The 17,555-nt window shown below is 45.3% G+C and overlaps 1 protein-coding gene across 2 annotated transcripts in view; it reads left to right on the forward strand.

The window, feature by feature from the left end:
* ZFYVE26 (zinc finger FYVE-type containing 26) overlaps positions 1–17,555 on the forward strand; it is a 1,501,667-nt gene that overhangs the window by 836,052 nt on the left and 648,060 nt on the right. For both annotated transcript variants that reach the window (XM_069638726.1, XM_069638727.1), the window contains exon 25: positions 15,735–15,984. In XM_069638726.1, the coding sequence (XP_069494827.1) occupies positions 15,735–15,984 (250 nt within the window). The remainder of the gene's footprint in view (positions 1–15,734; positions 15,985–17,555) is intronic.

Raw genomic sequence — 17,555 nt, forward strand, 5'->3', positions numbered from 1 at the left:
AGAGATACCGCCGCCCAAGGCAAGAGAATTAAATCCTGATCTACCATCTACCACTGACAATCCACTAATGATACCCAAGGATGATAAAGCATTGCCAGACGAAGAGCCACCAATAGAGATAATAAGTTTATACCCAATACTAAACAAGCCAGTGCCCGCAGAGGGGTACAGTGACCCCACTTATGTGCCTCCCCCGACAACTACTACAACCCAAAGGCCAACGGCACCCCCGCCATACGAGAGTACTAGGGAGCGAGCACAGGTGAGCACCCCAAGGGTGGACATAGAAAAACTAACAGACGATCTAGAATCAAGGCTCTCTATAGCCAAGGATGAGCTCTCGAGGATAAAAAGCATATGTGAGCGGACCACACTTAATGCGGCCGGTTCAGAGCGTGCGTCTAGAGCACAAAGCGGGAGTAGAACTTTTGAAAAAGGGTGGAAAAAAGGTGAGATACTGTTCAGAATACAGGAAGAACCCACTCGAATAATTGAACTAGAGGAAAGGGAGGGATGTACTGACAATGAAGAGAGGCCTATAGGGGACAGGGAGGAGCTACTATGTGATATAAGGGATGATTTGGAAGAAAGTGAAAGGTTAAGTATGGCAATGGGAGGGGGAAGCGAAGGATTGGATGGTGCATGCTCAATGAGAACACTGGATGAGGAGTGGACAGGGCGATTAAGGAACCAAGTGGGGAAAATGGCATCACTAGGAAAATCGGGAATGAAGGGGAGTCCAGATACGACGACAAAGGGCAAGTTGCAGCTCCCACTGATACACAGGGGAGGAGGGAGGCCGAATTACTTACTTACTAAAGTTATTGCCCCCGTTGTCAAGAGGGGCGAGCAAGTGGATATATGCCTTTGACAAACACACAGCCGGGGTACCTCCTAGCAATAGGGGACGTGAAGAGCTTGCTAGTATCAGCAGTAGGGGATCAGGCTGACAGAGTATGGGTTAAAGCTGGTTTCCCGGGAGTAACGTTAGACTGCGATCGCCATGATGGTGCCTCCTTTAACACAGTGCGTGCAAGGGTGTGGGATGCTTTGAGGGAAACGTTTCCAGATACACCTGACTTACAGTCAGTCATGCAGTGTACAATGAATGACGGGGAAGATGCTATGGATTACATTTTTCAGGTCCAAGAGATGAGGAGAGCAGAAACGGGCACGCCCTGGTAGCAATCAACATTGTTATTTTACTTCATTATAAAGAGGGGGCTCCCAAAAGAGGTGCAAAAGGCACTCGACAAGATAGCAGGTATTGAAGCGAAAGGATGGCCTGAAATTCAGAGCATAATAGTTCACCACTGTAAGCGAAAAAAAGAAAGGGAGAAGGAGGTGGCGCAGAAAAGATTGGCAGACGAAGCGAAACTAGTGCAAACAAAGCTGGTGAAGGTCGCAGCAGCAGTAGCCGCGCTCCCACACAGCAGGGAGGGAGATGAGGAAGAGGAGGGGCTGGTAGCAGTACAGGGAAGGATGGCAACTAATTGGGCAGGACAGCAGCAGTGGAACGAGCAGGAGCAGGGCGGAGGTCCGCAGTGGCAAGAGTGGGCCCCTCGAGGGGGACGAGGTGGGTACAGGGGCCGAAGAGGAGGTGGACCGGGGTACGGGGGAAAGGGAGGAAATCGATGGCAGGGTCCCAGAGGTGCGCAAGGGAGTTGTTGGAACTGCGGGAGGTGGGGCATTACTCTAGAGAGTGCAGAAGTAGACCAAGCAACGGATTTCCAGAGGCAGAACATTATGGTCATCCCCATCCGGGGAGCCCGTATGGTCTCCCAATGGGACAACAACAAAGAAACGCCGCCTAGGGGTACAATGAGCAACAGCAGGGACACCAATACAGAACACAGAATCACCCACAAAACAATGACAATATGCACTACACGCCAGGCAACCCTTTCGCAACAACATCAAATGGAGCACCAGCACCAGCCCCCTATAGTGGCGTGTCAGTGGTTTCAGGGAGTGTGTTCAACCAAGGGGGGGCAATGAGACACCCCGCATAGGACAGCCCACAGAGAACACTTGCGTGTCCAGTTCTATCTACCACCTACAATGCAGCAGAGGAACCATTGGTAGGGGCGCAGATAGGAGACAAGCAGTTCATATTCATGGTGGATTCGGGAGCGGAGAAATCATGTATAAGGGAGGGCCGGTTCCCGTTATCTAACCGGAAGTTAGAGACGCAGGGGTTCTCTGGGGCTGTAATTGAAGTTCCTTACACAGAAGCATTGGATGTGACAGTAGGAGGTAAAACTGTAAAAACACCCTTACTGTATTATGAACATTCACCAATAAATTTACTAGGGAGGGATCTTCTTAGCAAACTCAACATGACGATATCATTCACTGAGAGAGGTATAGTGTGTTCAACACCAGGAATATGCCCATTACGCGTAATGCTGGTAGTACAGGCTCACACAACCACACCAGAAATACGTGGATTGCCAGTAAACGAGGAAATGTTTATTGAAGGACTAAAGACACTGGCCCTCATAATTCCTGAGCTAAGAAGAATGGATTGGAGGATTCCAGCGGAGTTCCTCTTCCGCCCAATAGTGTACCCTGACACAGCACCAGCATCAGTGGTATCATTAGATTTGCACGCTGTACAGGTATCTGCGAAAAGGATCTCTGTGATTGGGATAGATATAGAAGGATGTGAGTGGCGTACAGTACTGTGTACAAATGCCAATATTGCCCTAAGAGACTTAACTGATGAGGACCTCTTTTCAGATTCGGAAGGGGATGGTGAAATAGTAATGGAAATAGCAATGCCCTGTGACATTTTGATTCAAGCTAGAGAAATCCCTGTTCAGCTGATGGCAGTGGTGGGAGCACCACCGTCATTCTTCGATGATGACATGGGGCTCGTACCAAATAATTTGTGGACAACAGGCCCCATGATGTAGAGTTGTTGCATGGAGTACAACCTGTGATAATAAAGCTCAAACAAGGAGCAATTCTACCCCGAGTGAAACAGTATCCATTGTCCCGTGAAGCTGAAGAAGGGATAAAAGAGACAATAAATGCACTACTAGCACAAGGGATAATAGTGCCTTCAAACTCCCCATGTAACACATGCATTTACCCAATTAAAAAAGCAAAGGGAGGGTCTTGGAGGATGATAGAGGATTTACGCCCCCTAAATGATGTAATACAGAAAGAGTTCCCTTTGGTCCCGAACCTGCATCAATATTATGCAGCATCCCAAAAACGGCATCACATTTCACGGTGGTCGATTTGAAAAACGCATTTTTCTCCATCCTCCTGGCTGAAGAGAGCAGATGCCTGACAGCATTTACGCTAGGGGGGAAGAGATATGAACATTGCAGATTACCACAGGGATACTGTGAGAGCCCGAGCATATTCAACCGCATACTACATGAAGACTTAGGAAACTTATCAGTAGAGAGCACAATTATTCAGTACATAGACGATTTACTTGTCTGTGCACAGGACGAAGAAGCATGCAGAAAGGATTCAATAACACTCTTGACCGTGTTGGCCAATAATTTACTCGTCTGTGCACAGGACGAAGAAGCATGCAGAAAGGATTCAATAACACTCTTGACCCTGTTGGCCAATAAGGGGTACAAAGTAGACAAGGAAAAGCTACAATATTGTCTGACAGAAGTTCTATACTTGGGACAGCTTATATCGAAAGATGGAAAAAGAATAATCCCCGACAGGGTAGAAGCAATAAGATCAGTAGGAGAACCCACAACAGTGAAGGAAATGCGGAAATTCCTGGGAATGTGCAACTATTGCCGAGCATGGATATTAGATTATGCAGCATACACCAGGCCTTTACTGCAAGCACTCAAGGAGGCCCAACAGGAGAACAAGAAAATAGAATGGTCAGAAGAAATGAGCGCCTCCTTCAAATCATTAAAAGAGTTGATTTCAAGCGCTCCAGTGCTCGCAAATCCTGATTATGGGCGCGAGTTTTACCTGTTCTCACACTGCAAGGGGACACTCATGACAGCTGTACTGACACAAAAGACGTCCCTAGGACACAAACCTTTGGCTTACTATAGTGGCACGTTGGATGCTGTGATGCAAGGACATTTCGCGTGCGAGCAATCGCTCGCAGCAGCCGCGTTCGCAATTGAGAAAAGTGCCACAATATTAATGGGATGCCCTGTGACGTTGTTTGTGGAGCATTCATTATTTGCAATACTGGAAAGGTCAAAAAGCACACTGACAACACAGCGGGCAACCGCCTATGAAATAATATTGTCCAGCGCCAACATCCATGTGGTGCGGTGCAGGACAGTGAATCCAGCAACATTCATTACGGAAGCGTGCACACTAGAGGACATGCAGGAACACGATTGTGCAACCTACACAGGAGAAAGAGGGGAAGACACAGTGGTATGCGAGAATGCTCTGAGCGAGGGGGAAGTGTACTTTGTTGACGGGTCAGCATCCATTGACGTGGACACGGAGAGAAACATGTAGGTATGGCAGTGGTGAGATTAGAAGACGGTGAGTATGAAACACTAGTGCAGTACCACCTTCCATCACATTACTCAGCACAAGCAGCAGAACTGATTGCCCTAATAGAAGCACTACATGCAGCTAAAGGGTGCGCAGTGACAATTTACGCAGATTCAGCTTATATGACGACAACAGTACATGGAGGTCTGGCCAGATGGGGGCGGAGGGGGTTTCGACGAGCAGATGGGACTCCCGTGCAACATGCAGACTTACTGAAAGAGTTAATTGAAGCCCTACGAGACCCCACAGTGGTAGCAATAGTGAAATGCCAAGCCCATACGTCAAACACAGACGTTGTGTCTTTAGGAAACGCGGCAGCGGACGCGGCGGCCAAAGAAGCCTCTTACTTTGAAAAATATGAAGCAGGTGAGTACATGCAACAGCACAAGACAAACGAGGAGCTTCCAGAAGGGTACAATGCAATGCCGATATCACAAATGAGTTACAGGAAGGAGCAAGTGCAGATGAAAAGGTGATGTGGGTGAAACGAGGGTGCAGCCAATCAGCAACAGACTTACTGTGGCAACAAAATAACTCAGGAAAAGTGGTAATGCCAGTAAAGTTTTTGGAAATAGCGTTCCAACAACTACACTTCCCAGCACACAACACGAAACAGCACATTGCAGCAGAGATACAGGAGGAGTGGTTCGTGCCCTGTCTTCAGGAGCACTTATCTCGATTGACACTGGAGTGCACAACATGTCAGATATACAATTCAGGAATGACATTACGTACGCTCAGGGGAACAATTCCAAAACCGATTGGGCCATTCAGAGAGTTACATATCGATTACGCGGACATGGGAGAAAGGTGTAATGGGGCACGTTACATGATTGTGGTGGTATGCCCATTTTCAAGGTGGGTAGTAGCAGGCCCATGTGCACGACCTGATGCTAAAAGCGCTGCGAAGTTCCTAGTGAGGGAAGCCTTTCCGCGCTGGGGAATTTGTGACGTGATTCGCTCAGACAACGGCACTCACTTTGTAAATGAGCTCTTCAAGGAAGTAACAACACTGTTGGGAATAAAGCATAAGTTGTGCTCGATTTATCATCCTCAAAGTAATGGCGTAGTGGAGAAGATGAACGGCCTGTTAAAAGAAAGGTTATCGAAACTATGCTTTTCATTAAAAAAGAACTGGATTTACTGTTTACCACTTGCACTGTTTGAGCTGAGAAATCAGCCAAGCAAGGACCACCATTTGTCCCCGCACGAAATAGTGACTGGGAGACGAATGCACACAGCACACTCGCCACTGCGTGAACACTCAGATGCACACAGAAGCGCTGCGATCTTGGGAGACGAGTTCACAGACTATTTGAAAAAATTGACAAGGGCAGCGCACGCAATATCAAAGCAGCTCCCTCCACCGTTCACGAGAGAGGAGGGAAACACAACAGGGTCTAGTACGGTACCTGAAACACAGCTACAGCTGATGCCCGGTGAATTCATTTATGTCAGGAGTTTTGTGCGCCGGTGGAACGCACCACGATTCCATGGCCCATACGAAGTAGTGTTTTCCACGCCCACAGCTGTAAAAGTAAAGGGCCTGAAGTATTGGATACATCTGACAGATGTACGAAAGGCATATAATAATGTGCAGGAAGAGGTGGATGAGGAGGCACAGACAACAGCAAACAATGCAAATGAGGAGAATGTCTGATTATGAACTTGTGCGTGTGTGGCAGAGATGCACCTGAATGAGAAAGTGGCTGACATGTATACTTGCATTTTAAAGATATTACAAAAAAAAAACATTTTTTCTCTTGTGAACTTATATGTAATTAATGATGTGATAAAATTATGAAGTGTCTACTCCCTTGTCTGTGTATCCCCATCCCTACAACCCTACACGCTTCCATTCCCTTTCAATATATACTGGCACTGGTAGTGCCAACAAAATGTTTACATTCATGCACTTTTATATCTCAAACAGGAGCTACCATGGCATCTAACGGGCAGCCTGCAACGGATAGATTTATTAGATATAGAGAGTTGTTAACTGAGAGATGCAGATATTCTTATGAGTGTGGATTATCTGTGTGCATTACATTGTTTTTTACAATCATGTTTGGCCTGGTTACATATTGGTTCATAGCGTTCATCTCTATCGAGATGAACGAGGGGGAGGGATTAACAGCACTAATGTGACCAATGCAACAGCAAGTGCAAATACTAAAGAAGGTGATTTTTTGGTATGGGACGGAACTAAACTTGTATGGGGATATTCTACCACACCACCCAATGCTGTCATCTCAAAAAATGAAGGGCTACAGGGTGAAATGCAGAATAACACAGTGTCTCTGCCGAAATTATCTAATTACAATGCCCGCAGTTTAAATGACCGAAATCCCTCCGCCATATCCTGGTTGTATAACACCCCCACCAGCCAGCCTGCCCCCATAGCAAAAAACACACTGACCGACAACGTAAAGGAAGAAAAGGAAAGGATGAGAGCAACACACGAAATATTATATGATTATTGGGCAAAGGGGGGCGGGTAGGAGAAAGGGGGGCCCATTTTGTCCATCGCCCATGAGGCTGGGAAGTACACGAGGAACAAAAATAACAGACGAAAAAGGGAAGCTGGGAGGAGGAAGTATGATGAGTACTATGGGTTAGGACTAGATAAAATGGAAGACCCACGACACCCCCACCAGACAAATAAATGGTATGCGGATATGAGTGCAACAGCTAAACAAACAACAAATGAGAGCTGCTATGTCTGCTCCCTCATCCCCCATGCTTCAGGCACACCCAAACTATTGTTACCCAAAGAGTTGCCTATTGTGGATGCCCAATGTCTCCTTCATCTCGCGTTGTGCAGGATTAAGAACACCTTCCAGGCACATGAAGTTACTTTTAGAATGCTGCAGAACGAGAAAACTTGCTACCCAAAGACGGTAGGAGTGGTATGTCTGGAAGAACCATTTTTTGTGATACAAGGGACACTTTTTTCAGACAACAAGTGGAAGGACGAAGAAGTAATGTGTAAAGCTGAAGCGCTGAGGGGTGTGGCACCAGAGAAATTGCAGTGGATAGAAGAAACGTGCACACCAATATGGAAGGATCACATTTCAAAACTAACTTGGGTAACAGCCATTGAAAAACCCTTCAAGCTGCAGAACGAAATAGACTATGAACTGTGTTTTAAAGGAGAGGGGAAAACCTCCATGGGGACAAACAAGAACTGTAACAAGACCCTTACCATCCCAGATCTAAGAAAAGGGACAGCGGCCCTGATGGACACGTATTGGGTATGTGGCAACCAGGCATACCTGCACCTCCCACAATCATGGAGTGGCAGCTGCTCAATGGCCACCCTGCACTCAACACTAATGGTAATCCCAGAAAGCCACATTGATGGGAGTAAAAGGACGCGAGAAGACACCCAACAGAGTGCGGCCCAGCTCACTGCAGAGTCACAAATCTATGTCCTGTCTTCTGGGAACAAGGGAGAGGTGCTGTCCCGAAACAGACAAGCATCAAACTACATATCAAAAGCATCATCAGAGTTGCTGGCACAGATCCCAGACAGATACAGATTATTCAGCTTGGCAGAAACATTCTTTGCCTCACTGATCCCAAGTATCCAGGCAAGAGCAAACGCAAAATGGCTCCAGATAACACGTTGGGAGCTGATCCAACTGGCAAATGACACTGAAGAAGGGTTAAACGTAATAAAAGTGGAACTAAGAGCATTACGGCTGATGACCATGCAAAACAGGTATGTCTTGGACCTGTTGACAGCGATGGATGGAGGTGTTTGCCTGCTGCACTTTCGTACCTTCTGAAGACGCAGACAACGGCTCCCTGTCCCATGTGATCGAAGCAGTACACAACCTAGGAGAAAGAATGAAAATGGAAGGTGGAGCAGAAGAAAGCACGTGGTTCGACAATATCTTCTCCTGGGTTCCCTCATGGCTGGGAATGACTGTGAAATTTTTGATGCCGGCTGTGGTGTTCCTCCTCTTTATTTTTTGCCTGTGCCAGGTGGGTCTTCGATGTTGTGCTAACGCAGTACCGAATGGTGCAATGATGATGGTGACAATGGGCAACACCCGTAGTACAATACAAACTATGCAGGAAGTGCAGGTACAAACAGGAACAGATGACACACCAAGATATCAGCTAGTGCCTAGGTATCACGACAAGGATATAGTGGAAAACTTGTGGCATACTACCATTAGAGAGCCTCGTATACTAGAATGGTACGAGGAGGTATGGGTAGATTTGGAAGGAGAGAGCGGATGTATACACCTGATCTGTACCCCAGATGAGTATGCTAGGAGAGGTGAGAGCTTAGGGTGTGCAGAGCGTGGATGCCCATAAAAGGCACACCTGCATGGGATGACGCAATAATTGACCAAGAGGAGCGCAGGAGATTGGAAGATTTAAAGAATTCGTTACTTAAGTAACGAAAGGGGGGAAATGTAGGGGAGGATTGGTCCAAAAGACCCGCCCTTGCCTACATCCCCTCCCCAGGTGAGGGCCATGACTCATCGGGCATCCCCTCCTTACCACCAGGGCCCAGGTGGTGGATGGCTCGCCTGCTGAAGACATTGCCCAAACGTATTGAATTTAGCTAGGCCTCAGAAACCATTTTGTCTAATAAAGATGATGTGAGCTCTGCGCACTGTAGCACGGCCCCACCTTTGGAGAGTTTCAATTATCCCTGTGGCCGCAGCTCCCTTGCAGATCCGCTGTGAGCCCGTTCCCACGAACAAGACGGACATGAGCTAGTGTAAGATACCAACACTGTAACATTTCACCTTCCGCAGTGTATCACTGCTCCCAGCATGACCCGGCCAGCGAAGCCTGGGTGAAAAAGAGACCTGTAAAATGGCCCTCGGACAGAAGAAAACGTTCCCAAATACTAATGCCAAAACTACTTGCAATACGCGCATTTTCTCCACAGACCCCTTTTTGATTAGAAAATTTGTAAAACGTACAGATATGGTAGAATACATGTTCACATGGCATAAGCAGTGAAGCACCCCCACCACTGCAGTTGCGTGTAAATAATAAAAGCATCCCGGGGGGTTATTTGTTATGGGCATCATTGAAAAGCTTACGTCCCACGCCATAACCGAACTAATGCTGCTAGAGCGCAAGGAAAGACAAATGCAACCATACTGAGGGCTCATGAGAAGGACACGCGAGAATGCACCCTCCATGTGTACAAGTCCAAGCCCCTTATGTGCCACTACTGTCATGTACGGTGGCAAGTCATTTCCCATGTGCTCCACCAACCTCACTACTACCTCACTTACTGCAAATGTATATGCATATAACACAATGTTGTAGTTGTTAAAACATAGCGTACAAGTAATGTGCTCGAACTGGCTATATTCAAGAGGAATTAGCAATGTTAAGATGTGAGCTTTGAAATGACTCAATTAGTATTGTGTGTTATTTGAATGTTTGATGCTTTCACCTCAAATCGGCAGCACATGAGGAAGATGCCTTTGTGAGTATATGCAAGGCCATTCCCCCTCCCTCCCAGTGGGGCCTGCCAGACGAAAGAGCAGAGGCCCGCGCCGCGCTGCTCCACCTCCCCCAACTAGGCTGGAGCCGCTTCAAAGATTTGTAATCCCCTCTGCAGCACCCAAGGCCACGGCCCGCCACCTGCATTATTTACAGCCCAGTAGTAAACCTCCGCCTGAATACACAAATCCAAAGGCGCCCTCTCTTAAACCCCACAACCCACCGGATAACCTTAGGTTTATGGCCCCTGTAATATTAGGACACCCAATACTATGGCAAAATCCAGCAGCACATTCATAACGACTTCTAACAAGACAAAAAGACATGTACCGCCTGTCCCATGCCCTGAGACCTAGCCCCACGACCTATGGTACCCGGTCAACAGGACACTGGTAACCATGTACTGACGAATCGCCGTCAAACCCCTCTCAAGGTACATTCCTCCTGTGTTGCATTAACCTGTAGAATAACCTATTGAAAGATTTACTAAAGAAGATAATATTGCAATAACTGAATGACTGCGGTGTGCATGGCCTAGGGCAAATAAGTCAGGAAAAGACATTCATCTCTGACACTGGCCACAATGGCACAACAACACCGTCCGGATGAACCCAGCAGACCTGCCAGGCCCAGCCCAACCCACGAGGCTGACCAGTGACGTCCTCCAGCCAAGGCCAACCACATCGCAGCAGCACCTATAGCTAGTCGTCACCACCCAATCCCATTGAACGTGTGCCCCCGATAGTGTGTAGGTTTTGATGATGTTTTTTGTAAATATATACGCCTGTCTTTGCTATTGTCAGACAGAGCGCTCTCGGAGTTTGCAGAGTTCTTTACATGCCCTATTCTGATTGATAAACTCCCATTTACGCTCACCCGCACTTGTCTTGGCCTTATTCCCATTCTGGGAGAGTCCATCATTGTCTCTCATTGCGGGGAGGATCGTGCTGGTTGGGGACGCTTGCATTCACTACTAAGGGTGGCTAGCCCCTTAAAATGGTTGTGCCTCAAAGTTTTTGCTTGGCCATATTGTTCTTTGGTCATTTCCCACGCCCTCTCTGGTCCAGAATTGCAATATTTGGAATACCCTTTGCCAGGAAAGCGACTGCTTTCTTAGGCTGGGAGGTCATTTGTGTGCAAGTCTGGTTGTAGGGGCTGGGACTGTCTGGTCCCAGTATACATCTAGGTGCCTGAATGTCTGTTGCCAGGCAACTGTTGTGTCCAGTAGCTATCCCTGATTGGATAGCCAGAGCCAGTTTGAATTGTGCAAATCTTTGCCATTAGTGGGCTTGGGTGAGCTCCCAGCCTAAATCTTGGATAAAGGAAGGCTCATGCAGCCATTCTTGATATCATCCTTGGGGCCAAGAGCTCTACAAAGAAGAGCAGCCTGCAGACAACTTGAAGACAAGCACTGACGCTGACCAGCCGCGACTAAAGTGCTGTCTTAGTGAAGCTCTCTGCCTCGGTCATGATCTCAAGAAGGTGTTAATTGGCGCTTTGACCCCTAAACCGGTGGGAACAACCAGTCTCAACCCCTGCTCAAGGATCCATGCCTTCTGAATCTTCATAAGTGTCCCTGGGCCAACTGGTGGACTTACCAGCTCTTTCCTGGGCTGCTTCACTGTACCATTGCTGTTCCGAGTGCATCTTTGGAACTTGAAGGATCTTCAACTTGTGTACAAAAGCTGCCTGCTCCTGCATTTGCAGCCTTCTTGCATCAACAGAAGCAGTGCTGTGCCTGCTTCTCTGTCCATCTCCTGAAGATCACCTGTCGCCGCCTTCTGTGGTGACTCCAGTGACAACTAGTTTTCATTTCACCCCAGAGGTGTCCTGAAGTGGTCTGCTACACAGAATTATTTGCCAGCAGTGCACATACATCCAGATGTGTAAGAATACCTACACAGAACATAATAGGGCACTTTCTGGATGCAAACCCCGAGAGGTGTGGGGCAATTTTAAGGGTATATCAGTCACGTGTGCGTCCTTGACGAGGCCACTGATCGGGGAAAGGTTTGGTTGTTAGTTGGTGAGGGAAAAATTGATAAAAAATTGAGAGCCATTTGCCAAAGCCGCAGTTTAGGACTTTTGACCTCACAACCTCGTCCCCAAAACTAGAGCATATGGATTGGGTTTTGTCCTGTCTCTGCAGAAAAGAGAAGTCATCTACTGAAAACAAATACATCTTGCTCAGATATAGGTGTTTATCTAAACATTGGTTTAAAAATGGGTTAGTCTTCAGAATACAGTTTTCAAAAGGGATTTTGATGGACAATGGCATTGTTTCCCGGCAGTAAGGCCCCCAAGATGTGCCTGGGAAATGAATATCATTTTCCTTGTTATGGCACATACCCTTTTTTAAAAATATGCGCTTCTAGTCATTATTATTTTGGTGTGCTGATGTTGAAATGGTATGTTTTTATCACGGGGAGGTATCTTGGCACCATAAAACGGAAGTTTATAGGACAACTCTATTCACATATTGTGAGTTAAGGGAAATTGAAGATAAATGTTTTCAGGTTTTTACAAAAAGGCATGAAACTGGTTTCTCTACAGAGTACTGACAAAAGTGAGTTCTGTAGCTTAGCTGCTTCTACCCTGAAAGACCGCCGACCTTTGGCTTCTTTAGGGTAAGCTGAGATCATTAATAATCCTGAATTTAGTTGATAGGGGAGAGCCATTAGGCATGTTAAGATTTTTGAATATGAGGCAAAGACTCCAAAAATGATATTTTTTTATTGGCAACCACTGTAAGGATTTTGGGGGCCGCGGAGATGTGATTACATTTCCTGAGCTTTAGCAAAATCCTGGCTACTGCATTCTGGTTCTCTGTAGCTTTGACAACAGAGTATTAGCAAGGTGGTCATTTTGTTACTTGATGTGAGATGGTCAAGTAAGTGAGATACTTAATTCTTCGAATAAGGAAGTAACCAGTCTTTATACCTGTTGTAGTTTGTTTAAGGACAGCTATTGGGCAAAAATAATATCTAGATGTGTCTTTAGGTTCTGGACATTGTCCAAAGCTATCTGGCCAAAATTGAAGATATTTAATGTCAAAGGTTAATATTAATTGTCAAAATCTCAGTTTTATCTGGATTGATCTTCAAAAAGCTGGAATCAGTCCAGGTTTTAACTGAGATAAGGCAGTCTCTCACTGTATTCGACCAAGTCATCAGCCATATATAGATCCATCACAATCTGTGTCATCTGCGTAAAGAACAGAAGCCCTTGTAACATTATATAATACTAGCTGTTCCCGGCAAAACATACGCCGTTCTAGCATATTTTAAAGGTCAATATCAGTTGGTAATTCATAGGTCACTTCTGTCCCCCTTCTCAAATATCGGAATCACAGCTGATTGCTTCCAGGAAGGGGATATAGGTCTCTGTGACTTATCAATGGTCATTGAAAAGGCTAAATGTATCAGATGGAATGACAAGTATGCAGGTTAAAAGAACAGTGTCTAAGTTCCATCGATCACACAGGCTTCTATGATGTGTCTTTGTTGACACGTAATTATCAACATTGTTCCATTGCAGAGTTCCTGCATAATATTGCACAGTAGCATAATAACAGCACCTATATTCAGTTTTAGCTCCTGCGGATGCATTCATCCTACAGTGTTTTGCTCTTTAGAGACTGAACCGTTGAGCCGTTAATTAACTGTTCATTGACATTGGAACCGCCGTGCCCTGTGTGAAGAGAAGTGGGGGTGGAAAGAAGTAACTTCCGAATGTTCGCGATAGTGGAAGGTGAAGAGGACTGCTGTGAAGGTATCATAAAGCAAGACACAGAAAACCAATTAAATGTTCTAAATATAATACATTTATCTACTTAAGTGTCAGGATGTTGTAAGGCCTAATTTGCCCTATGCTAAGGTTGGATTTCCCTACCTAAAGAAACTAAGGATAGTCAGATTCAGAAAGTTCAACTTAAAAGTATGTCAGTGTCCAAAACCTGTACTTGCCATCACAACTAAAGCTAAACAATGTGTATGGATGTCCGTAACAAAAGAAATAGTGTTCCAAATAAAGTTCTGAGCTTCTTCCAGCTCTGAGCTTACTTCCCAGCTCCCATTCCATAAGTTCAAAACAGTTCAAAAGGATGTCGGGGTTCCCTTCCCCAAGATGACAACACAGTTCACCAAGTCTCGGGTTTCCCTTCCCCAAGACGTCCGCTATTCCAACTTGTAGTTCAAGTCTCTTAGTTCTCAAAACCAGTTCCAGGTCAACTTTATAATCCTTCAGACTCTTCAATAGTTCATACAGATTGCTCTCTTTCTCCTTCCCTTCAGCAATCCTATTCACAAGTGTAGATTCTTTATCTTTACTTTCCTTGGCTTTTTCCAAGCAGTGTATCCTCGGTCTATGCGCAGTTGTCGGATCACACGGTTCACCCATCACAGGCTACGCTACCGATAACCCTTGGCACTCTGCAGTATTCTTTAGGTTTTCTTACTAACACAGGTTTCTCTCTCACTGCACCTGTGTTTTACTTTCACTTTTACATACTTTCACTTTTGGTTCTTCTTGCCAGTCTCTTGGCTTTGCCACAATATGTTCTTCCACACAACTCACTCCGTGCTGCTCACTCTCTTGCTAAACAAACCAAAGGAAGGTCTATTACTAGGTGTCAATGGTATTGCCTCATCTATAGCCAGTGGAGGTCTTAAACAAATAACAGATCCCCTAATACACTGCCCATTATTCAAAAATATTTCTCAAGTTTATTAAAAAAAAGTCTATAACCTACACACAATAATGTTTATCTTGTGTATTTTTGTGTAAATGTGTACACTCTTTGTAATTGATGTACATGTTTTATGTATGCATTTTAGCATTTTATGCTATTAGTATTGTGTGTAGGTTATAGACTTTTTTGTAATAAACCTGAGAAATATTTTGGAATGATGGGCGGTGTGTAACCTTGCTGCGTGTTGCTGGTAGCTCTGCTCTTCACTCGCAGACGCTACCAGTGGCCTGCAGTACTTGGGAGTCTTCTGTGCCCCGCAGCTCTGGCTGTGGGCACAATTCAAAGGAGACTCTAGTGGTCTCCACCCTCTCACAGTCTGCTCGGCCCCGGTGTCCTGGTTTCTTCTCTCTAGTAGCCGGCGCCCTGTCCCCCAGGCAGGACCCTCCTTGGCAGCTCCCTCCTGGACAGGAGTCTTCCCATCTCAGGCCGGTTCCGCTCAGGCCGATCTCTCCCAGGCCGGTTTCTCACCTGCTGGTTTCTCCCAGCTCGCTGACGGTCCCACCTTTTATACACCTGTGTCCTGTTAAGCGGTAGAAGGTGCAAGTCCTTGATTTCAATTGGCTGTCCACAATTACATGCCTGACCCTTGCAGTAGTCGTCAAGCTTTTTCCTTGTGTTAGTACTAGAGTGGTGTAATTGAATGTTAGTGTGTACAACTCCTAGTCGCTTCTTACTCGTTCCAGTACTAGAGTGGTGTGACTGAGTGGAAGTAAGAGGAAATGATTGGCAATAACCTATGAAGGTAGGGCGAGGGTTTATTCCAAAATGTTCTCTGTAAAACACTTTTTTTGCAAAAGTATAAATAGCATATTCATATTCATGCATCGAAGTAAGGTGGCATACTGTTCAGATGATTGTTAAATTGAGTGGTTGAACCTAGGCAGAGCATCTGTGGCAGGTGACAAAAACTATAACATTGTGTAAATAAACATGCCTCTCTCTCTCTTTCTCTCTCTCTCACTCTCTATCTTTCTCTCTCCCCTCTCCTCAGATGTTGATGGCTCTCCCTGCATTTTCTCGTGAAAACTATGAGCACCTGTCCTCTCGGCCACTGCTAATGTTGGAGCAACTCCTGATGAATATTAAAGTGGATTGGGCCGCGACTGCAGTGCAGACACTCCACCAGCTCCTCATTGGACAGGAAGCCGGCTTCACAACAGAAGACATAGATGATCTGCTAGCCAGATATGCGGCAATTGCTCTGCACTTCCCATTTTCCTTCCGGGAAGAGAAGAAACCTGGTAAGAATGCAAGGATGAGCTGCAGTTTGGCATGCATTGTTTGTGGATGCTTGATGTTGGGCAGCAAAGGTTTCTTTTGGGCCAACTTCCTTAGGTCAACCAAACTTTTCCCACTGAAAAGCCTTGTAGGTAACGCATAGCATATACGTTTTACATTGATGCAATATGCTATGCAAAGTAAGTTTCATTGGCTTTCAAAGCATCCAATGTGTGGTTCATCCTTCTCAAAAGCCAAGAATCGGGAAAGGATGGACAATCCAAAAATAAAGGATTACATAATACATTTAGTCAGCACATTTTATTTCAGAAACAAAACGAACCCCGTACAAAATCACAATATATAACCTTCACATTCTAAAATTGAATTAAATACAAATAATTAGAGCAATGCAAATGAAATGTCCCTGTTTTATCGCTACATTACTTCAGCAGTCAATTCATTCTTACAATCAAATTAAAATATGATGGGTAAAAAAAGTAGACAACTCAATAACAAGCAGCTAAACGTATAGCATGAAGGGGTTTAGCCTACACAGGGAGATCTAAATGTTTCATAATTCTAGGTATCTCTTCCTTGTAGCAAGTGCACTTATTCTAAAACACAAAAGTGTCCATGTACCCTTTATTATGCTTGTCCACAATTACTAAATAAGGGAAGGGCATTGTTTCTCTTTTTGTATTTTTAGCATGGGGGGGCCTTCTCATTGCCTTCTATTTCAGACAAACAAATACTATTTGAAGTACTGTTTCCACTGTGTTCACACAAAAAGGAGTAGAATGTTGTCTGTGGATCAGCCTTTGTCAGTGACTCTCCTGAGCCATTAAGTTCAACACAGTCAACATCTAGCTTAGTTAAAAGGCAACAGTCCATAATATAAGGTCACCAATTCCGACAAGGGTGTGGTCCTTTGACGAAAGATAACCTGAGAAGAGAAGAAAGCTGCTAAGAGTGCAAGAATAATCTGTAGTCGGCATACATTGTTCGTTGCTTTGTACTCTTGGCAGAACTAAAGATTTCTGTTTGGATAGATTCCTCAGGTAAACAGACCTTGCTTTGTTAATTTCAATCTGGTGAGAACCCGTGCTTTCTTAATTTCAATGAGGCGGTTGATCTATAGAACAGAGCATATTATGATTGGTAGCCAATTAAATTGTATAAGATCAAAGTACAAACGATTCAGGAAATGTTGGAAATTAACGTAATAAGATTCCATAAAACATTTAAGAATCACTTGTTTACAATCCTCCATTAACTGTGCTTGATGTTAACATAGGTGCACTAGTCAAGAGCTCACTGCTGATCGTTATGGGCCAAAGAAGAAGGTTATTAGTTAGTCCAGAAGTAGAAATGTATACTGCTATTCTGCCTGCGGGCATGCCCAAGACTAACAGCACCTTTGTGGAGCCATTTAGTGCTTTAAGCTGGTATGCTGGAGGGCCAGTTAAAGGATCACAATGAGACCAGGTTAGGAGCTGGAAAAGCATGAGTTGCAGTTCACATTTGAGGAGGAACATACATGCCTGAGCTTTGCATTAAGCATTTGAATATGATGGTCCCAGAGGATTGTGTC

Source organism: Ambystoma mexicanum, chromosome 14 (genome assembly GCF_040938575.1).
Source record: "Ambystoma mexicanum isolate Mex_15411 chromosome 14, UKY_AmexF1_1, whole genome shotgun sequence".
Taxonomy (NCBI): domain Eukaryota; kingdom Metazoa; phylum Chordata; class Amphibia; order Caudata; family Ambystomatidae; genus Ambystoma; species Ambystoma mexicanum.